The 23,999-nt window shown below is 31.8% G+C and overlaps 1 protein-coding gene across 2 annotated transcripts in view; it reads right to left on the bottom strand.

Annotated features, from left to right (window-relative positions):
• The window catches only part of DPYD (dihydropyrimidine dehydrogenase), a 798,492-nt gene that overhangs the window by 685,278 nt on the left and 89,215 nt on the right, over positions 1 to 23,999 (bottom strand). For both annotated transcript variants that reach the window (XM_025872261.2, XM_073896265.1), the window contains exon 3: positions 19,278 to 19,360. In XM_025872261.2, the coding sequence (XP_025728046.1) occupies positions 19,278 to 19,360 (83 nt within the window). The remainder of the gene's footprint in view (positions 1 to 19,277; positions 19,361 to 23,999) is intronic.

The raw sequence follows: 23,999 nt of genomic DNA, 5'->3' as shown, positions 1-23,999 counted from the left end.
AGCATAGTATCTTACTATTTAAAGATTAGCAAGTTGTTTTTTCCTTTTGATTATTAAATAAAACATGTCTTAAAAACAAAGTCTTCTATACAAAGTAGCTTTTGAAATTTATACGTGGAGATGGTCATTTAGGGTTATTTTTGACACTGCTTATATATTATCATGTATTCCATGGTTAATCTTGTCAACATTTAAAAAAACACCTTTATGAAAGTGCTAATATCTTCATTGAAGAATTAAAAGTAATCTTTAGAAAATACTTGAAAACTCCACCCCATTTCTCCCTGGATGCCACATGTTAAGACCATCTTTAAAGTGAAAATAACTTTCAATGAAGTTATTTTGTCACTGAAGTAATAAAATTCATTCAAATGCTTTTTAAGCTGGGGTAGCTTTATGAACAATTACGCTAAGTAGCAATAAAATTTCATTTCTAGTGAGTAATGAAAAGTCTTATCACATTTTATTTAGAAAAAGAAAATTTGTTAATATTAAATGTCATTTTTCTTAATCTTAATTTTCAGGTAATGCAGACATCTTTGAGGGGGGAGTATATATAATGGGATATAATATCCAATCCGGAGCTTCATACAAGTAACACCTGTTCCTTAACTTATATATCCTATAATTATAAGGATACCAAAAGATTTTGTTTCACATAAAAACACTTACAATTTCTTTAGGAATAGGCACAATTGTGAATACTACAATAACAAAAAATGGAAAGAAATTAAACATAATTTTGCAAATTATATCCTATTGTATGATGTCCTAAAACTCTGTCCTAAAACTCACTATTTGTAAGGTTTTAACATGCATTTATTTCATAAAACGTTAATTAGACGCATGCTAAATGTATCTTTGACATTATCTATCCCTAAAGAATCTCACTGATATTTATTTTCCTACACCAAAGTCTAAGTCATTTGACTGGATTCACCCAGGTATAGCATACTTAATGATACAGAACTCTCTCCTGAGAAAAGAGGGAATTAAAGAAATTAGAAGACAACAGGTCGCATATTTCAGTTGTAAAAACAGATACTTTAGGAAAAGTAAGTGCTTAAGTGGTCATATAAAAGGCTCAATTAAAACTAATTTTGCTTTGTCTCTTGGGATTTTTAAACCTATACTTCTGAGCATTGAATTGAGTTGACAGGACCAAGTTATCCTTAATTGTTCCTTGTTTAACTTGACCAATTAATTCTTTTCAAAGTAGTGAATTATTTCACTTGCATTTGAGGTAACCTGAACATACACTATTTTTGTTTTGAAAAAAAGATAAATACTAATTAGACACTTAATAAAATCTTGTCTTAAAACAAGCAATGACCTTGTTCTATTTTGATTCATTTAAATGAAATATAAATTGAAAAGTGTTTTGAAAAATAACGTTCATGGAGGTTAAGGAGATTACTAAGAATTACAGACAGTCCTAGTGACAGAGCCAAAATTAGAACCCTGGGACTGTAGGAGCCAGCTGAAAAGTAAAGCAAATAAATTTTGGTTTTGATCAGTTGAGTTTGAGGTTCCTGATGAACATTCAAAAGGTCAAATAAGCCTTAGAACCATGGCTCTGGGGTTCAAGAGAGTGATATGGCAGATAATACAGACTTAGGAGACACTAATATACAGACTGTGGATAAAGGCAAAAGAAGTAGATTATATCACTAAAGGCATGAAAGCAGTGAGAAGAGAACCAGGGATGAAAACTTCTTATGTGCCTATATTTTAGAAAAAATGATGGGGGAAGTGGATTCAATATTCTGCTTGAAAGGAACAAAACAAAAAATAAATTATAGAAAAAGAGATTTGTTTTTCTTTAAAGTTATAATGACATGTAATTGCTTATATTTACTCAGGATATAACTCATTACCATAACAATGTGTTAAAGTAGACAAGTGGAGACCTCAACTTCTAGGCAGAATGTAGTAGGTCACAGGAAGCCAATCAATGCTCCCATTGCCAAAAACTAGAAAAAGCCAAATAAACCACAAGGAGAGGCATTGGAGACCTGAGAAAGCAAAGAAAACTACACAAACTAAAGTTCCTGAGAGGGGAGAACATTCTCAAGATGAGCTGAGGAGAAATCAGCAAAACTTTTAATGATTATTGGGATGAAGAAAGAGACATTATAATTGGAAACTTAAGAAGACATATACATGTCTGTTTCCTTACTGAACATAGGCAGAATTCTAGTGGTGTGCAGGAGGCTTAAAGAGTGGGGCTGAAAGATTCTAAAAGCAGACAGAAAAGTGGGGGAGGGGTAGATGAGAATGAAATGAAAAGTGTTAGAACCAAAAGGAGAAAATGGAGAAATCTCAAATCATTGTTGAAGGTGTTAATAACCTCCTCTCAGAAAAAATAAATACTAAAATAAATAAAAATCAGCACAGATACTTAAGATCTAGATAACATCATCAACAGCCTTTAATTGATATTTATAGGACACTACACCCAACAACTGCAGAATAAATATTCCTGCCACGTCCACATGAAGCATTCACCAAAAATAAACCGTATGCTGGATAAAAGTCAACCTTCAAAAGATTGACACATTTTTATCACCCCAAGTTCATAGTTTACATAAGGGTAATATGTTTTACATTTTATGAATTCTGACAAATGTATAAATGTATAAAGACATGTAACCGCCATTATAGTATCAGAGAACAATTTCTCTGCCCTAAAATCCCTGTGCTCCACAAATTCACCCTTCCTCCCAAACCCCTGGCAACTCCTGATCTTCTTACTATCTCTATAGTTTTGCCTTTTCAAGAATGTCAAGTAGTTGGAATTATATACTATGTAGTCTTCAGATGGGCTTCTTTCATTTAATAACACACATTTAAGTTACCTCTGTTTTTGCATGGTATAATAACTAATTTCTTTTTAGTGCTGAATAATATGCCATTGTCTGTATATACTACAGTTTATTTATCTATTCATCTACTGAAGAACATCTTGGTTCCTTCCAACGTTTGCAAGTATGAATAAGGCTACAATAAACATCCATGTGCAGGTCTTCATGAGGAGGTTTTCAATTCATTTGGGTAAATATTGAGTGCAATTGCTGAATCATATGGTAAGAATATGTTTGGTTTTGTAAGAAACTGCCAAACTATCTCCCAAGTGGCTGTACTATTTTGCAGTCTCATCAGCAATGAATGAGAGATCCTCTTGTTCCACCTCTTTGTCAGCATTTGGTGGTGTCAGTGTTTTCACTTTCTGAAACATATGTATTCTAACAGGTATAATGGCATCTCACTATATTAATTTGCCACTCCTTAGTTATGTATGATATTGAGCATATTTCCACATGCTTATTGTCCATCTGTGTATCTTCTTTGGTGAGTTATATATTCAGATCTTTTGCCCTTTTTCTAATCAGGTTGTTTTCTTATCATGGAGTTTTAATAGTTCATTGTATATTTTGTAACAGTCCTTTATCAAATCTGTCTTTTGAAAATTTTTTTCCTAATAAATGTGGCTTGTCTTCTCATTCTGTTGCAGTGTCTTTCAAAGAGCAGAAGTTTTTTTAATTTTAATAAGGTGCAGATTATCAATCTTTCTTTCATGAACCATGCCTTGTTATTGTAACTAAAAGTCATTGATAACTCAAGATCATGCAGGTTTTCTCTTATGTTGTCTTATGGGAATTTTCTAGTTTTGCAATTTACATTTAAGTCTACGATCCATTTTGAGTTAATTTTTGTGAAAGGGGTAAGGTCTGTTAAGATTTTTCTTTTCTTTTCTTTCTTTTTTTTTTTTTGCATGTGGAAGTCATTGTTCAGCCCTATTTCTTGAAAGATTATCCCTTCTCTATTGTATTGTCTTTGCTCCTGTGTCAAAGATCAGTGGAGTATATTTGCATGCGCCTATATCTGAACAATCTGTTCTGTTCCATTGATTTGTCTATTCTTTAGCCAATATACCATCTTGATTACTGTAGCTTTATAGAATGTCTTAAAGTAGGGTAGTGTCAGTCCTCTGATTTTATTCTCCTTCAATACTGTATTGCCTATTCTGAGTCTTTTACCTGTCCATGTTAATTGTAGAATCAGTTTGCCGATAACCAAAAATATCTTGCTGGGATTTTGATTCAGATTCTGTTGAATATGAAGATAAAGTTGGAAAGAACTGACAGATGAACAATAGAGTCTTCCTATCTAGGAACATGGGATATCTCTTTCCTTCCTTTCTACCTTCCTTTCATCCTTCTATTTCATTCATTAGAGTTTCATAGTTTTCTCCCTATGGATCTTGTACATACTTTGCTAGGTTTATATATACATATTTCATTTTCTTGGATGCTAATGTAAATGCTATTTTTTGTTTCAAATTCCAATTGCTCATTGCTGATATTAGGAAAAATGACTTTTGTGTATTAACTTTTCTCTTACAACCTTGATATAAATTCCTTATTAATTCCAATGGGGTTTTTTCATCATTTTGTCAGATTTTCTACATAAACAATCATGTCATCTGTAAACAAATACAGTTCTATTTCTCCTTTCCCAACCAGTATACCTTTTATTTCTTTTCATTATCTTATTGCATTAGCTAGGATTCTAGTAAGGTACTGAAATGGAATGTTAACGGTATACTGCCTCACCTTATTCCTGATCCTATTAGGCAAAACATTTTTTTTTAATTTGGGTTTTTTAAATCTTTTTATTACTTAAAATAATGACATATATCCATAATCATTTTTCAATTATGGTAAAAATGGCAAGGACAGTTAGTTTTTACAATAAACTGTAAAACTACTGTCCAAAGTGGCTGTAAACTTTCCTCTAAATTATGCTTTAATTACATCTATAAAATTTTGATGTTTTATTTTCATTATTATTCAGCTCCAAATACTTTTTTTTAAAGATTTTATTTATTTATTTGACAGAGAGAGACACAGCAAGAGAGGGAACACAAGCAGGGGGAGTGGGAGAGGGAGAAGCAGGCTTCCCGCCGAGCAGGGAACCCGATGCGGGGCTCGATCCCAGGACCCTGGGATCATGACCTGAGCCGAAGGCAGATGCTTAATGACTGAGCCACCCAGGCGCCCCAGCTCCAAATACTTTTTTAAATATCCCTATGATTTCTTCTCTGTTCCATGGTTATTTTGAAATGTATTGTTTAATTTCTAAGTATTTAGGCCACTGTGGCTGAAAGTAAGTGAGAAACTGAGTCATAAAATATAAAGTCGAGGCAACAGTGGAGAGGATCCAGATTATATAGGGCATTGTTGGAATTTTCCCTTTTACTCCAAGTGAGAGGTAGGAAGTCACTGAGGGGTTTGGAGTGAAGAAGAAACATGATTTGATAAATTAATAAGATGTTTCTGGCTGCTTTGTGCAGAATAGCCTTCATGGAGGCCAAATGGAAGTGTAGTCCTCAACCTTGGCTCCATTCTGGAATTACTTGGGATGCTTTAAAAATACTGATACTAACTATAGTCTCCCCCCACCACACACACACACCATTTCATTTAATTAGTCTGGAGTTTGGCTTAGGTATTGGGGATGGTATGGGTAAGGTATACTGCTTTTTAAGGTATACTTTTTTAAGGCATACTGCTATACCTATTTTGAATACTTTAAAAAGTCCTATCCTCCCCAAGATGATTCCAGTGTGCATTCAAGGTTCCATGTATCATCACATTTGAACTGCATTTGTTGTTATATATAATCAGACAAAATGATAAAATAATATAAATAATAATAAATATAAAATAATAAGAGGCATGTAATAATTTAGTTATATCTAGAAAATCCTAGTTTGCTCACAGTTATAGGTTACAAATAGCATTTATTAGAATCAATATAGACATGATACCTTTTTGAAATAACTACATCATCTATAGAAAAATTATGTGACAAATATATTTGTTATGACCCTTAAAATCATGCAGATTTTTGGTAGAAATACTGAAAGAACATCAATTCTTTAAAGATTTCAGATGGGCAGAATAATCTTGAATAAATATGAATTGCAGTATAAGTTTTATACTAATAACAAATAATAGTAGACTTTCATTTTAATGGAATGACCCAACTCAAGGAATGATTCTCAGATTTTAATTAATGGTAGTGACTGGTTCAAACTGGCATCTAATGCTTTTTAAATTATTTGTTGTTTGCCTCTCTCTCTTTTTTTCAAGCCATGTGGCAAACCATAAGACAAACTCTTAACTATAAAGGATAAACTGAGGGTTGCCAGAGGAGGGATGGGTGGGTGCATAGGATAAATGGGTGATGGGTATTAAGGAGTGCACTTGTGATGAGCACAGGGTATTGTATGTAAGTGATGAATCACTAAATTCTACACCTGCAACTAATATTACACTGTATGTTAACTAACTGGAATTTAAATAAAAACTGAAAAAGAAAAAAATAAATTATTAATATATTTTATTCATAGTCATTTAATTATAATTATGTGTCAAACCCAGTAAGGTTTTCTTTGCATTGAAAAAAATCTTATACTTGTTTCGCTCTTTTAAAAAGAAAAAATCTGATCTCCAAAACAGCTTTTTCATCCAAACTGTTTAAATTTCAACACAATTCTTACCCCTGGGTGAGAAATGTCTCAAGCAATATTCTCTCACAGAATATGAAATTATAAATAACTTCTAAGGGGATGAAGGAAAAATGAAATATGGGGGGAAAATATGACAATGACAAATATAATACCAGTAAGTAATTTAACCTTATTGTAAATCATTTTTCTTTCCCATCTTAAAAAATAATAATGAAAATAAAAAGATTTTTCCAAAGTCTCCTGAAAGATAGAGGAAGATATTGGCAAGATGACTGGTCTGTAAACAGCACTGATATCCATTAAAAGTATTACTTCTGGAGTCCAATGACAAAACACTCATTTTCACTAAAACTTGATGAAAGTTGATATTATGGAAGATTTCAAAATAAAATGACTATTATTTCTTCTATTTGCATTCCAAAATAATGGCCCTTAAAATGCGAGAGAACTATAAGGCTAAAAGTTAGGAAATGTACTAAATTAATTTTCTTAGAAGGTTCTTGGAAAACATTTGGATGATTGAACTTTAAACATCAAGAGCATTTTTTAAAAAGACCTCAGAGTATCCCATATGGCATCTCATTTAATACTAAAAAAACTTCTTTGTGGACTAGAAGTAAATCAATTATTTATAATTCACAGATCTATAGATTGGTTAAATTTTTGAAACGAAGGAAGTTCCTTCGATGGTTCCATGGGTATAAAACTTTATAAAGGAGTTAAAATAATGGCTCATGGAACACATCACAATATTTCCAATCAATATCAGATATCATGTATGGTAACTTTAGTAGATGCCATGATTCTTCACACATTTATCAGAATAATTAACAAACTAAGATATCACAGTGTTGTATTTTTACAGGTACCACATTGTGGCAAACTAGTGCCAAAATGAAGCATAACATTATACTGTTTCATAATGTAGATGGTTCTTCAGTGGTTAGTCCACATTTTAACTCTAAACCATAAACATAACAAATTAATTTTAATTGATTCAGTGGCACTGACACCAAGACCTCATATTGGTTGCGTATTGGTGATTTTACAATTGCAATTGGAGGCTTATCTGTGAATTATGCTTATTTACTTGAATGAGTAATCTAGGAAGTACAACTTCTTCAATTTCAAGGAATAGCCCAGAAACTGGGAAATAATGACACTCAGTAAATGTTCTATAGTCATCTTTGTTAATAAAATTGGAAGAGCTTCGTACTATTTTTCAGTATTAGTCTATCAGAGACAATCACAAATTCGTTAACATATTTACCAAATTATTTTTTGAAATTTATTTTATTTATTTATTTTAAGATTTTATTTATTTTTTTGAGAGAGAGAGCATGAGCAGAGAGAGGGAGAAGCAGACTCCCTGCTGGGCAGGGAGCCCAAGGCGGGGCTCGATCCCAGGACCCTGAGATCATGACCTGAGCCAAAGGCAGACACTTAACTGACAGAGCCACCCAGGCGCACCTGAAATTTATTTTAATTGATTTATGTCAAGTCTGCTCTTAACCAGAGGCCAATAAACTATGACCCATGGGATAAATCCACCTGGCTGCTCGTTTCTATAACATTTTATTAGAACACAGCCACACCAATGCAGCCACACATATTAGTTCACATATTGTCTATGTGTCTGGTTTTGCACTACATCAGCATAACTGAATAACAACAACAGAGACTGTGTGTGCCAGAAAGTGGAAAGTATTTACTATATGGATGTTTATGTAGAAGTTTGCTTCTTCTTTAAAAAAAAATATTTTGTTTATTTCTTTGAGAGAAGGAGAGCATGAGCAGGGGGGAGGGGCAGAGGGAGAGGAAGAGAGAAATCTCAAGCAGAATCCCCGCTGAGCGCAGAGCCTGCCGTGGGGCTCCATCCCAGGACCCTGAGATCATGACCTGAGCTGAAACCAAGAGTCAGAGGCTTAACCGACTGAGCCACCCAGGTGCCCCAAAAGTGTGCTTATTTCTGTTTTAGACTATCAAGTTGCCATGCTTTGTATTTGTCAACTGAAGTAACAAAGTCAGAAAAAAGTCTAACTTACTATCTTCACCAATTATCAGAATAATACACTTTTTTCCTTCCCCAAAGATTAATAAACCCAAACACTCCCAATGGATGTAATTCAGTATATATCATAATAACCTGTACAAATACTAGATAAGAAAAGGTATTAATTTTCTGTTAAAAGTTAATGTGCTGATAATTGAGAAATAGCATAACTAAACTACAATGTATATCTTCCAGAAGAGAAGACTATTACAGAAAAAGAAATTCAATCAGTTATTATTTTATAGTACATGTGGAATAAACCCAAGCTAATTAGAAGGGGCAATAACAAAAGATGCCAATGTGTTATGAACAATAATGTATTATCTATAAACTCATTCTATTATTCTTCTTAAGTTGTAGAAAATGCCAAGCATAATTACAAAATATGTATTCAAAACATGTAAACCACTAATTTTCCACTTGTAAAAGCCTGATTCAAAAAGCAATTTACTTTATGGTTTACTTAAGCTTTGCAACTACATTAAAATATGATAGTATATACACAACAGCTTGTTAACAAGATTATCATAACATTAAAATCATAATGTGGCACTTCAATTATGGATACTTAAAATTAAAGCTAATCCTCACAGTACCAATTTTTATCTCCTAAATAATTTTAGCTATTAGCTGCTCATTCAAAGTCTGTATCTAAAATGATAAGCATTCTAGACTAAGACTTAGCTCTGCACTTTTCCTTGGTAGCAAAACAAAAGCTGTATCCCTTCCTTTCTAGTCTTTAATACACAGTCTTAAGCTACTAAGGGGAAAATGCAATTTTTTTTGTTAGCATGGCTAAATTCTACTTATGAATACTGCTGTTAATTTGTTGTTTTAAATATAAACATCCACTTTACCAATGATTCATATTTTCTTTTCTGGCTTTATCACTCTAAAGTTACTGAGTTGTCATAAAATGGTAGTTACAATTTTAAATACTCCTTTTAAATACTTCTATAAATACTCCGTTTAAATAGTGTCTAGTACATAGTAGGCACCAGGTTAAATGAACAAATGTTTAGACTAATGAATATGATAATGCATTTTATAAATATATAATTAAATTAACCTATGCCTGATTTCATCTGTGCTGTTTCAAAAAATTTATCACTGATAAGTATATGATCAATATTTCTCATATTCAAGTTCTAATTAAAATTCAAAGTAGAGAAAAAGATTTGTAAATCAACATAGTTCCAAATTCATATATACCAATCACTACCAAATCCATAAATAATTCAGAAGTATTAATGCTAAGCATATATTTAATTTTATTAATAAACATTACTGAGAATTAATATAGAACTTTTCTCCTATTTCCCATGAATAGTGAAAAATTAAAATATCTTTGGTCCATCCAAAATTAAATGACAAATCTTGCTTTCATTCACCCCTGGAGTGAATGAAAGTAACATTTGTAATTTATACTGTAAACAGATGATACCAAACATATGTTTGTGTGTACCCATATGTATACGTGTGTCAAATATGTGTATGTATATATACATATATTCATATCACACAAATTGCATAAACTTAATTACATAGAATATATAATCAAATGCAATTAATTTCATATATTTTTAGGTAACTAATCATTTCCCTAATACCTAACCTACATTTTCTAAGCTGTATTCCAGTACTATTTATTAGAGTAGTCATATCATCATTATCTAGAAAAAGTGATAGCACAATTTTGTGTCTAGATTCCACAAAATCTTAAGATATTCAGCTCAGTCACCACACGCATATGTTAGATGACCAAATGCAGGAACCTAGTGTGGGCATGGTGGAATATGTGCCTCTTTATAAAAGAAACAATAAAGACAAAATATTCTCCTCTGCATAGAAGAGGATACTCTTGTAATTTGCTGACTTGGCGGGGGTGGGGGGCAATTTTCTAGAGAGATACCTGCTGATCCCTTTAGTGAAAGAAGACTTGGAGAAATATAATTATGAAGGATCAAGAAATCTGATTAAAATAGAAAACTAACACATTGCTTCTGAATCTAATCTCACTGGTCAAACTTTTCATATAGTTAAAAAACAAACACAGATACACACATATACATGGTATTTATGATTATAATGTTTATTTTTGAAAACTTTGAAAGCAAAAGAATATGTATTAAATGTTAAGCCATCTGTAATCATTGACGGCATTATATAACACATCCAGATTTTTGAAAAAAAATTTACTTTCCCTACTATTTAACAATCTGATGATTTTACTAGAAGTATTTTGTTAATACTTTCTCATCTTATATTTTAGTTCAATGACATTTCAAATTTCTTCATGCCTTACATTCATTTTTTAAATTATCCAACTCACTCTTCATAAATATTTAGGTTGTCTTCTCCTCCCCTTTTCCTTTTTTTACTATTAAAAAAGAATTTCATTGAATCCTCTTGTACGTAAGTCCTTGTAATCCTAATAGATATGTCTAAAAAACACAGGATCTCCAAATTCAAAATACTATCATACTGCAATATTTCCTTGACCGGGAAGGGAAGATTTAGACAGAGAGAGAGAGAGAGATAGAAAGTACATAAATACAACCATACACATTTACACATATATAACATATGCATACACACAAATTTACCTACAAAAATAAGATTAAGTAGGATAATGTTAATATTCTTATCTTCAAGTCTTATTCAGATAGACAAAACTACATAGAAACAGTTTTTACTCCAGTTCATGTAGAACTACCACTTAAAGAAATACCAGTGTAGTTTATCCATTATGTTTAGGAAGGGATGCAATCTTAATATAACTAAAACTTTATTATAACAATAAGCAGCTAGGTACCAGGAGTAACACAACACTTAGATCAGTTGGTAAACAGTCCCATGACCATGACCACTGGATATTAACAGAGAAGTGAAATTAAAGATGTACTTTTTAGACTAACACGTCTAGAAGAGAATAAGTGGAAAATACCTCTTTTAAATGTCTCTGAATCTCTCCTTAAGACCTGAGTCTTTAATGAAAAGTTTAGATTGTTATTTGTATTTCTTCCACCTCTCAAAGTCTAATGAGTCTAAAGTAAAGAAACAAGCACATTAAAGCAATGTTAACCTTTTGACTTAAATAATATTTAGAATGTGGTTGTATCTCTTAAAACTATTTTGCAAGCCTATATAGTTATACTTTGTTTAACCCTGTATAAAATGGCTGTGTTTATGGCACACCTACAATTACTATTACACACACCAGAAAAAAAGCCAGAAACATAAACTGTGCAACTCAACATCACCATCTAGTGACAGAATTCCTAACACGTGACAAAGCCAAGCAAAAAGGAGGAATAAATTTCATGTATGTCCTGGAAGTTCATCTCCATAATAATAATCTAAATATAACAGGTGTCACTGAATGAGTTTGGCTCTGCAATTAAAATACTAATCCCTAATTAGTAATGTTCATATTCCAAAAATGTAATTTATATTGTTGCCATAGATGTATAACCATAAATCTGACCAATCTATATTTTTATGTATTAATTTACAGCATTGTCTAAAACTTTCATATTACATTTTTATCTTTTGTTCTTAACGAACTATATGTACCATTTCTTTTTCAGAATTTGACACTCCCTTTTCTCAAGTTATTCAATTGAATTACCTTCTAATTTCATATATGTACTAAACATATCCCACTATTGCCTCTGGAACTGAAAGGGGGACAGAGAGACACAATGTTAAAAAGGTTCCACGTTAACCCTTGACGTTTAGAATTTATTACAGGGTCTAAGACAGGTGCAAAATATGATAATACAGAAATCAAATCACTTTGGCATGATAAGAAGGTTGAACTGGTAGCGATAAGGAGAAAATATGACAAAAAAAAGTTGTGAATTTTACCTCTAAATTCACTAGTATCATACAGTAAAGATTTAACCCAGAGATGCATTTTCTTCCTGTATTTAAAATGTTTTTTTCTTATGTCATCATGTTTAGAAATCTTGTACAATATTTCTACACAGCTATGGAACTACAGTAAACTCTGTTTAAGTTAGACAAGAAATATTCCCTCTGGTTATTCTACATTCTAAGGCTACACCAAAGTTTTCCAGTCAATTCCATTATGTATGACATATGTAAATTCTTTTAAATAATCACTATAACACCATTAAATGCTTATTAATGTTTCATAAATTACAAAGCATCCTCTCCTACATTATTGTTGTTTTTCATATCAAGCCTATTGAGTTTTTAATCCTAGTTTACAAAAAAGTAAGACTAAAAAAATTTATCTAAAATCACAGTTGGAGTCTAAAATCTGATTTTTACCACTTATCCTAGTATTCATATTTTATTCTTTCCATTTCGCCATTTCTTACTTCATTATTTTTCAAATCATTCATAACATGCTTCCATTATAGAAAATTTAGAACAGAAAATTATAAGCCTGAAAAAAGTATCTGTTCACCCATCACCTAGATATAATAGCTATTTTACTATATTTTAATTTCATCTTCTTTCTCTTCATTCTTTATATTCAGTGGGGATAATGTTCTACATGCAATTTTGTTTCCTGGCATTTTTCAGTGAACGTTTTAATGTGAGGATTCGTGTGTTACTAAAAAACACTGTGGTGAAGATCATTTTAATATCCAGATAGAATTAAATATGCCACAATTTACCATTATGTGTCTGTGTAAAATATCATACATGTTAAATATATGTTTTCTAAATTATTTAAGTTTATATATCTATATATAAATATAAAATCATATGCATGTATATATAAATATAAGTCATATGTATTGTATATATAGTACTCATCTCATTTCCTTATAATAGTAGATGACTAGGTTCTATTCAATTTGTTTGCTGTTATATTCTAATAATTTGAGAAACAGATTCAGGTTGTCCATAATTTTTAAGTCTTCTGCATAATCTATTTCAGGAAGTTAAATTAATATGGAAAGGGTATGTTAGTTTTAAGGCTCTTCGTACTTATTGGTGCAATCCTTTCCTTAAATGCAGCAATCATTTCCACTCTTCTTGAGGTGCAAGAATGAGAAATGGGTGTCTTGCCATTCCATTGCTAGGGCTCAAAAATCTCCCCACTGAACTGCAGTAAAGTCAGTAATCAATAAATTAGTACACTTTTTATATAAGTTATATTTTGTTGGCTGTTACAGTTGAATATTTTCAAAGATTTCTTAATCATACTTTGCCAATTATCCACTGAGCTCCTAATCTTTTGAATCTCTTAAACACACAGCAATATAGTACCCTGCTGTTGTCTTTTAATTTCATGATTTCTTTCCACATACAGAAGCTTTTTAATGCAAAGCTTAATGATTTCTTCAGCTACTTTTTAGCTTTTCATCTCTTTCCACATCCAAACCTCAAAAAAAAAAAAATAGTCACTTCCATATCTAGTGGACTTTGGCTGTTCATTTATTTCATTTAGCTGTTTAATATACATGAAACATCCTTTAGCATCTGTGAGGTGAAAATATAAAGTGATTTCTTTTTTCCAAATAACAAAACAACCACCTCTTATACCCCCTTCTGAGTGATTCAACATGTCCTCAATGATTTGGGGTACCTTAAAATATAATAAATTCAAGGACTGTCCATCGCAACCACCAACTAGTTATGGGTAATACATAGAAAACTTCAGAAGTTTCCATCTTTATCTTAAATCTGACCACATTACTAAATTCTTTTATTAATTCCTAGAGCGTTATTGTTAATACTCCAAGAGAATAATAGTCACTTACCTCCTCCATATCACGTCATTTTTGTTAATTTTGGTTTTACAACCGTTACTATGTTACAAATCTACCTTTTACTCTTCATTTTTTGAGAGACCCAGCGTATGATGTATACGTGTGATGTGTGTGAACATGGTTTGGCCTTACCCTAGCCACTCACTCCACTGATGAGAATCCCATTAGTGAGAGATGGTTGAACGTCATGTTAGCAACTCAAACATATCCCTGTAGGGTGATGCTTTCCAAATCATAGCCTCTAACTGCATACAACTATTTACATTTAGATTAATAAAAGTTAAGTAAAATCAAATATTTAGTTCTTCAGTTACAGTAGCCATAATTCAGGTGCCTAGTAGCCATGGATGGCCAGTGGCAATCACACTAAAAAGCACATAGAATATTTCTACTAAACAGTTCTACTCCAGTTCACAGAAAGTTCCACTGGGCACTACTGCTCTAGATATCTCCAGGAGCCACAGAACACTGCCCAGGAATGCCACCCACCCTTTTCTTCTCAGGCACACCATTTTACAGTTCCAGCTTACTCTGTTGGAGAAAGTTATTTATAATTTTTAAATCTCAAAATATGTTTCTTTGTGACACACATTTTCCTAAGCCCAATATTTTCTTAGGCATCTGGTTAACTCTCCTCCTTTCTGATTTGATGTCCTATTCTTGGAAATCACATCCTTTCCTATGGCTACAAAAATCAAAATACTTAACAAGTCCCAAATGTGCAGATCAACCCCCAGTATTTTTCCTGAGTTGTAGAATTATATTTTTCCTCTCCTTATTGCAAATTTACATATGAGTTTGCCGTAGCTATCTCAAATTGATCTGAAAACCTACTCTTCCTTAATCCTTTTTTTCTCTCCCTATATTAATGTATATCCAAATATTCAAAATAAAAACATCTGACTTCCCTTACTGATTCTCCTTCTTATCTTTATCTTTATCAAGAATTCAACAAATAATTATTGAGCACCTACTATATGCTAATACTACAGTGAGCCTAAGAATACAAACAAGGGCAAAATAGCAATCCTCCTACTCTCATGGAATTTACTGTCTAGTTGGGCACACAAGTTAGAATTTATTCAAAAAGGGTAAGGATACTTTAAAAGGTTTTAAACAGAGTAGCACAGATTAAATCAGGGTTATGAGTTACTGAAGCTAAGCCACAAAGTCTCATCAGATCTACATTCTAAATATTTCTGTATTTCTCAACCATACGCCCCTGTTTTGTTGACCTCAACACCCTTCCACCTTTACCTTAGTGAGGTCACTGATTTCTCTAGCTCTCTCATCCTCTCCACGGCACCCTCTGCTGCAAAAACAAACTTTTTAATTATTTTTTCCCATTCTAGGATTAGCTAAAACCTGATTAGATATCTGTTTTTTTAGCCAACACATTCCAGAGTAGGTTGTAGCCCCTTGTGTTTTAAGATAGCTGGCTACAAGTCCTCATATCTGGGATCAGAGGGAAGCACGGGAGGGGTCTAAAACGATTCATGAGCTGGGATACTGAGAAAAGAATGTGTTCAAGAGTGCATGGCAAAGACTGGCCATGAAGAGATATTGGATGCGATGACAGAGAATTGAACAAGAACAGAATCCTCTTTCCTATTCTGCATTCATAAAAATAGTAGAACTTTAATAAACAGGGAGGGATATCCAACTTGGTGACAGTGCCCAAACACAGCACTCAGAAAATGTCAGTCTTCAGATTCAGTCCTCTTCTGCTCTAGCTTCTCCAGGCTAGACAGGCTTAAGACAAGAACACCACTGTGGGTGTCTGGAGCCACCCAAGGGCTGCTACAGAAGCTAAGCTTCTGAGAGAAAAGAATGTTCCCATAGTTGAGCTAGGCCATGTCCATGGACCAAGACAAAAGCTACCATGGAATTTTGGGAACCAAAGAAAGGACTCCAGACCGGGGCCTTGAGTCTTTACATCAAGCATTTGATTTTTATACCTGTCTCCTCCACTAGACTATTAGCTCCTTGAGGGCAGGAACTGTCTCTCACTCATTTCTATATTCCCGTCACCTGGTATATTACAAAAGCCCAATAAATATTTATTAAATAAATGAAAGACTGTATCTATCCCTACATTGTAACTTCTTCCCCATTAGAATTCTACAAAATTCCAATTTTTACATTTAATCCTGTTACTCCACTTCCTTAAAAACATGACTTCCTGAAATAATTTACATTCTTTATCATCAGGGCAAGCTAGTTCTAGGTAACTGGCCTCCAGAATATGGTAACAAACACATTTCCAGCCAGCTTCCTAAGGCCAGCCCCAATGCTGAGGTTTTCAGCGAATTATTCATATCTGTTTCCCACTGCCCCTTCTCGCACCCTGAGCTTCTGAACTGCTCCCAGTGCCAACTTCGTACTGCTTCATTTCCACCCAAGGATTCTTGACATATAAGGAGAGATGTTACTGATTCAAACATTCTGCCTATGTAAGTTTTGTGGGGAAACATATGTTCAAAAGGCTTGAAAAAAATGTGCTTTACATCAGCTACTAACTGTTCCCAACATACACCTTGCACATGCAGGCCTCTATGACTGCTCAATTCTATTCCCTCCACCTGCAAAACTGGCCATCTTATTGGCCTACATCAAATTTCTTACCCTCTCCACAGTTTTCTTTGATCCAGACACCCTTCATATAAGGCAAAAATTGATCACAGATGAGAGAACAACTAATTTTTGCCCTTTTATGCATTCTCCTCTTAGTCACAGAGCATCACGACTTTTTTCCCACGCTTCTGTAATCTCACATATAAAAGAATGAACTCCTGCTACATTCCCCAAAGGCGAAAAACAAAAGTGGCAGGCCCATAGTACACTAAATTGTTGAATACTTTGGTTACTAAATTATTTGTGATTAGTGAATCTAAACACTATGAATATGTGTGTATGTGTAAAAAATTCAGCTTATGTAAACAAAGTACATTATGCAGCCATATAATTAAAAGCTGATTTAAATTATCTAGAATACTGCTTTATCTGATAGGATGAGTGACTGACAGGTTACTCCAACCAGGTAATACTTGTTTTTCTTATTAGTTCACCTCTACTTTTTAAAAAGCAGAATATCCTGGTATTTTCTAAAATGGTAAGTATTACAAAATTTGGCAGAATAATCTCTTCATACACAGTTCTCCCATAACTCAGTTTAGTTTTCCTTGATAACAAATTTTCTATACTAATTACACGTCCTTTCCTTGTTCATTATATTTCCCTCAGTCACATCCATTTTCATTCACATTGCCCCTTTGTAATTCCTTCTGTTTTAGGCCTTCACTTCTTTTATTCAAAGCTTCAGAGCTGGCATTCTCTTTGTCTTCCTGTGTGTCTATGTGTTTACTTCAAACTGAATAGATTAAACGATACAGAGAATAACTGTAGTTTTCTAGATATTAGTGTGCACACTTAATATATTCAAAATTATTGTAGTAAGCGTGTACAAAAATGATGTCTTCAACTTACAACTGTGGTAGTTTTAGATACAGGATAAAGACTATATTGAAAAACAGGAGTTCATTCATAAATTCTGCATTGGCTTTTCCACAATATATTTTATACCTTATTTTTAATTTATTACTATTTTTTAAAAACTAACTTTCTGTGAATGTCTGATTGCATTTTATAGGTGCAAAGTCTCTATTGTATACTCAGTTCTATTTTTCCCTCTTTTTTTATTAGTGAAGACGTTAACAATAAAATAGGCTTACTCGCTCCAGCTGGTAATTTCTCAGTACTAGTAATATATTATTCCTCTTTTTGTGACATCATAATCATCTATACAGAAGTACCATGTATCTTTGTGTAGAAGCTACTGTTTCCATTAAATTTAATTACCTCCCCCTGTGGTTTTAAATAGAAGTGGCTTCAAAATGAGGGCAGCTTCTATTAAATTTAATTACTTTCCCCTGCTGCTTGCATGGTAAAAGGAAGGTTACTAAATGAGAGCAGCTTCTAAACTAAAGTATATGGTAACTGTGTGCTGGCAATAACAAAATTGTACCCAAGCTACCCTTCTAGGAAGCCTCATAGGTTTATACTTTCTCTTATTTTTAAATTATTTTTAACCTTAAGATGCTTTAAAAAATAACATTGATAGAAGGACATATATTTTAAAAATCAATTGTAGTTTCATAGGCTAAATAGAGGTAAATATACTATTTCTGTACAAATATATTAGAAATTATCTCACTGAAATGTTCAGCTCAGAACTTTTAAAATCAATCTCATTTGTTGTTTTCTAGCTCTAAGGATGATGAGTTTTATTCCTCACACATTTTTAATGTCTAGTAAAAGATGGATTTAAAGACGGCTTCCTAAAAGTTAAAAAGGTATCAAGTTTGGGGAGATTTCAGAGAAATATTTAGAAATAGTAATGTTAAGAAGTGAAAAAAGAAAAAAAAATCAAGCTCGTTATATATGAAAAAAGTTAATCCATACACTCTATAAAAGTGTGAAAATGTAAATCAGTTTAAAAACATGATATAATCCTATAAAATCTAACAGAATATGAAATTTTAAGTACCTCTTTTTAAATTAAATATTAATTAGGAGAAAATACTACTCAGTTTAACCACCATTGTACTGTTTATTTTTTTTTATATTCAGGCAGAATTTAGATGAACAATATTTCCATTCAATCACACAGTTTAGTATAAATATAAAACAAGACACCCCTTAAGCATTTTAAGTAACAAATTAAACATTTACATTTTTTACTGTGCACTGAGGCTTAACATTTATGCAGCTTCAAAACCAAAGTACAGCCTCAAGGGAAGTCTCTCCACTGACAAATTAATACCTTAGAGAACAGAGCTGAATGGTGGCAATGAACTCATTTGTTCCCCCAATAATGAAGAATGACTTTTTCTTTACCACATCTGTGACTGTTGCTATGGTGACCCAGACTTACCTCATTGCTTCTCGGAGAGCTCCTCGCTCACCAAGAGTCGTGTGCTTGATGTCATCAAAATTATTCTCCAGCTTCTCGCATTTCTGCAACATATTAAAGAAACGCATTAATCCTCCAACATCCTGAGATAAAACTATATCAATGCAATTATGTAAAAATATAATTGATTATATTGATTATGGACTCATCAAAAATATGCACACCACTTTAACTGGGTAGGATTCATTAAAATTGACAGTATGAATTCAACAGTAACAAAATAAAAATGTCTTATGATACAGCTATCACAGAAGTCTTTTTATCAATTTTTAAAATGGGGTAAAAGAATAAATTAATTTTATACAAAATTAGTACAACTTCTAAAGCTTTGAAAAGGTTTAAAAATTAGTTCTCTAAAATAATCTCAAGTATATGAAAACCAATTTGAAATCAAAAGAGAAAGTCAATAAAAGTAAGTTTGAAATCATAATAAACTATATGGGATAAATAACTAGTTCTAAAAAAATTAGCAGTTACTGACATGGAAAGATACAGCCCAGGTATAATTATAAAAGTTCCAACATTTGCAACCAAAATTTGAGAATAAGATCTTTAAATAACAATTATATATATGATATTTATAAATATATGCATACAGATATGTTTAAAAATAAATATATTTTATATATAGATATGTTTAAAAATAAATAAGTTCAATTCTTAAAATTCAGTGGCATTATACCAGGTTCTTAGCATTACTGGACTGAATTTTCTAACAGTTTTTATCTTTTTTTTTAATTACACTCTTAACTATATTTTTATATGTAAAACTAACTTAATCTTACATGATCCTAATCAGTTTTGAGAATATAATGTAGTGTAGAATTAAATTTTAAACTAAAAATGTACCCATGACTCTTTTGGCATATTAGATTTTATATAGAATTTAGGAGTGTTTAGGTAATAAAATAATTAGATTTAGCTTTTAGCTAATTTAACAAACAAAAACTTTAAATATGAATGTGTTCCTTCCATTGTAAATTATAACTAAGTATGCTGATTTTAGAAAATTACAGAATTTAGATTAATAATTTCTAACATATAAAAATTAATTTATTTAAGACCTATTGAGATATATAGACCACTATTTTTATCTTGATTTTTTTTTAAATCAGCCAAATTAGAGCAAAGATCCTTTTTAACACACAGTTAACATGTTTTTATACTGAAAATCTTGAAAATTACCAAATGTATCTAAAACAATTTGGATAACAGTTCTATTTTGGATATATAAATTGCAAATATCCTCTCCTGCTTTATGTCTTATCTTTTCACTTCTTTAGTAGTGTCTTTTCACAAAGAAAATTAGTTTTTAATGAGGTCCAATTTGTTATTACTAAATTTATGGTTAATAGTTATTGCCTTTTGTGTCCTCTTTAAGAAATCTTTGACTTCTTCAAGGTTATGAATATATTTTCCTATATTTTTTCATAAAACTTTATTATTTTACACTTCACATTTAGATGTTCAATCCTCTGGGACTGATATTTGTATATGATGTGAAATAGGTAATCAATTAAATCAATACTAATTATTGAAAGAACCATCATTTCCCCACTGTAATTAATCTTTTCCATAAAGTAAGTCACAGTATACATGTGGTCTGTTTCTGGGGTCCATTATGAACCACTACTCAATTTCCTATACTTAGGCTGGTTTCACACTATTTTGGTTACTTATACCTACAATAAAGAAAGAACTCCTACAAATAAATATAAAAAAGACAAATAGCTCAATAAAAATAGGGCAAAAGACATATAAACACTATATAAAAGAGAATATCCAAAATTACTAATTAAAAACAAACAAAATCAACATCACTAGTCATGAGAAAGATGCAAATTTAAACAAAAGGATTATCATTACACACTGTGAAAATGACTAAAATGTAGATCATACAAACTGCTTTTTTAGTACAGAAAGCAAGTGAAGTACTAGCCAATAGAACTGTAAACTGTTACAACCACTTTGTAAGGCTTTTTGAAGCTCTTTCAAAAGCTGAACTTATGCTTAGGAATACACCCAGAGAAATTTATAAAATGTTCACCTAAATTCATGTACAAAAATGTTAAAAGTAACATTATTCAAGATAGCCCAAAACTAGAAACAAATCAAATGTACATCAAGATGGAATATATAAATAGATCATTATATAGTAATATGATGGTAAACTATATAGCAATAAGAATGAACACACTACAGCTACATGGAGTGACATGGATAGATTTCACATACATAATATTAAGCAAAAGATGTGACACACAAAAGAAAAAGAACACACAACAAAATTATTCCACTTACACAAAGTTCAAAAATAGGCAAAGCTACAATGTAATCCAAAAATGAAAAACCCACTTATATGAGAATAAAAAAGAATCAATATTTCTGAATAAGTTAAACAAAAGAAGCATATGACCTGTGCACTGAAAAGCACAACACATCAAGAAAAAAATTAAAAGACAAAAATAAATGGAAAGACATCCCATGTTCATGGATTAGAAGACTTAATATTGTTAAGATGGTGCTATTCCCTAAATTGATCTAAAGATTCAATGAATTCCTGTCAAAATCCCAGCCGACATTTTGTTGCAGATTTTGACAAGCTGATCTTAAGATTCATACAAAAACACAAGCGACTAGAATAGTCAAAACATTCTTAAATACAGAAGTGCAAATTTGAAGGACTCAAACAGGAATTCCTGATTTGAAAACCGACACTAAAACTAGAGTAATCAAGACATTGTGGTACTGGTGTAAGAATGGAAATGTAGGGCAACATACACCCACATAAATATTTGTATACAAAGGTTCATAGCAGCATTATTTATAACAGACAAAAAATAGAAAAAAATCCAAAACTCAAAAAGTCAATAAAATGATAAATGTAGTGTAATGATGTAACAGAATATTATTTGGCCATAAAAAAGTAAGTTCTGACACATGCTACAACATAAATGAGTCTTAAAAATATGCTAAATGAAAAAGCCAGATACAAAAGGCCACACTGTATAATGCCATTTCTATAAAACGTTCAGTACAGGCACATCGAGAGACACTAAGGAGATCAGTGGTTGCCAAAGACTGAAGAAAGTGGGGGAATGAGTGCTAATGGTAATGAGGTTTCTTTTGGGGGAGTTAAAGTGTTCTGGAATTAGTGGTGCTAGATGTACAACTCTGTGACTATACTAAAAACTACTGAATTAGACACTTTAAAAGAGTGAACTTTATGGTATGTAAATATATTTCAGTGAAGTTATTGTTTTAAAAATAGGCAAAACTAATCAAGATAGTGACTATAGGTGACACAAGAGGGTCTTCTAAAGAAGACCCTGTTTAATTCATTTTGTGACAATTCATGGAACTGAATACTAATGCTCTATTTTTCCATATGTAATTATAATGCAATAAAAACTTCTTAGAAGACAGTCTGAATTCTGGTTAGGAGATCATAATGTAATCAAATATCATTATAGTTAGAATGTAAAAATGCATATAAAGAAGTTCAAAGTATCTGACACAGTAAATACTAGCTATCAACTAATAATCATCGAATAACACTTTATTGTTTATTAAAATTCTGTATGAAAGAACCAATTCCTATAACAAAGTCTAACTTACCCTTACTGAAATGAAATAGTAATTCAGATTACCAGAGAATGTTGAATAAACAAGGGCACTTCTTTAAACCTACAGTTTTCAATATTTTCCAAAGTTTCAGTTGTGGGTTTATATTTCTTTTGATTTCAAAATATTTCATAAATAAATGAAACTTTTAAAGTTTTTGGAAATAGCTGTACATTTTATGTTGACTACGCTGCTTTAATATAATACAATAAAATAAATGCTAGTAATAAAAGAAATTTAAATAAAAACAGGACCGCTTCACTATCTCTTAATTTTTCTATTAAATATGCACTCTATTAAATGATTTTCTTCCTCTAATTGTTTGCCGCTGGGTTCATGAGAGTTTTCATATTTCAAATTATCTAGGAAGTTTCTTTAACTTCTATTTATTTTTTAATTATAATTTTTTTATTATGTCATGTTAGTCACCGTACAGTACATCATTAGTTTTTCATGCAGTGTTCCATGACTCATTGTTTGCATATAACACCCAGTGCTCTATGCAATACATGCCCTCCTTAATACCCATCACCGTGCTCACCCATCCCCCACCCCCCTCTAATACCCTCATTTTGATTCCTGGAAGTTTCTACTCATCAGTTAGTTTTCTTTACTTCTGCACACCCAAGGAGAAATATAAGAATGAACACAAAGAAATAAAAAAATAAAGCCGTGTGATAAATTCAGTTATATCCATTTGCTACATACAACCTACAACATAGCTTACTGTTAACAACCGCTACTCAAATAATGCCTTTTGGAGTAACTGAATACCTAAAAAGACCCAAACACAACTACTAGGTATATGATATTTGTAATGTACTATTTTTAAACCTTCATATAATTAAACTTAATAATATATGACTAATATCTATCCATAATTCTAAACACATCTCACAATGCAATTTTTTTAAAGTTGCATGACATTCCAGTACCTCCATGTGCTGTTATTTATTTAGCCGATTTCTTTTTGATTTGATTTGCTAATAATACTATAAACATAGGACAGGAATAGATGTTTGAAAATTAATTAAAAGCTTAAAAATATTTTAAAAAGAA

The sequence above is a fragment of the Callorhinus ursinus genome, unplaced genomic scaffold, assembly GCF_003265705.2.
Source record: "Callorhinus ursinus isolate GAN/ISIS: 27379988/994484 unplaced genomic scaffold, GSC_fseal_2.0 scaffold9, whole genome shotgun sequence".
Classification (NCBI taxonomy): domain Eukaryota; kingdom Metazoa; phylum Chordata; class Mammalia; order Carnivora; family Otariidae; genus Callorhinus; species Callorhinus ursinus.
This window is presented reverse-complemented; position numbering and strand designations above follow the sequence as displayed.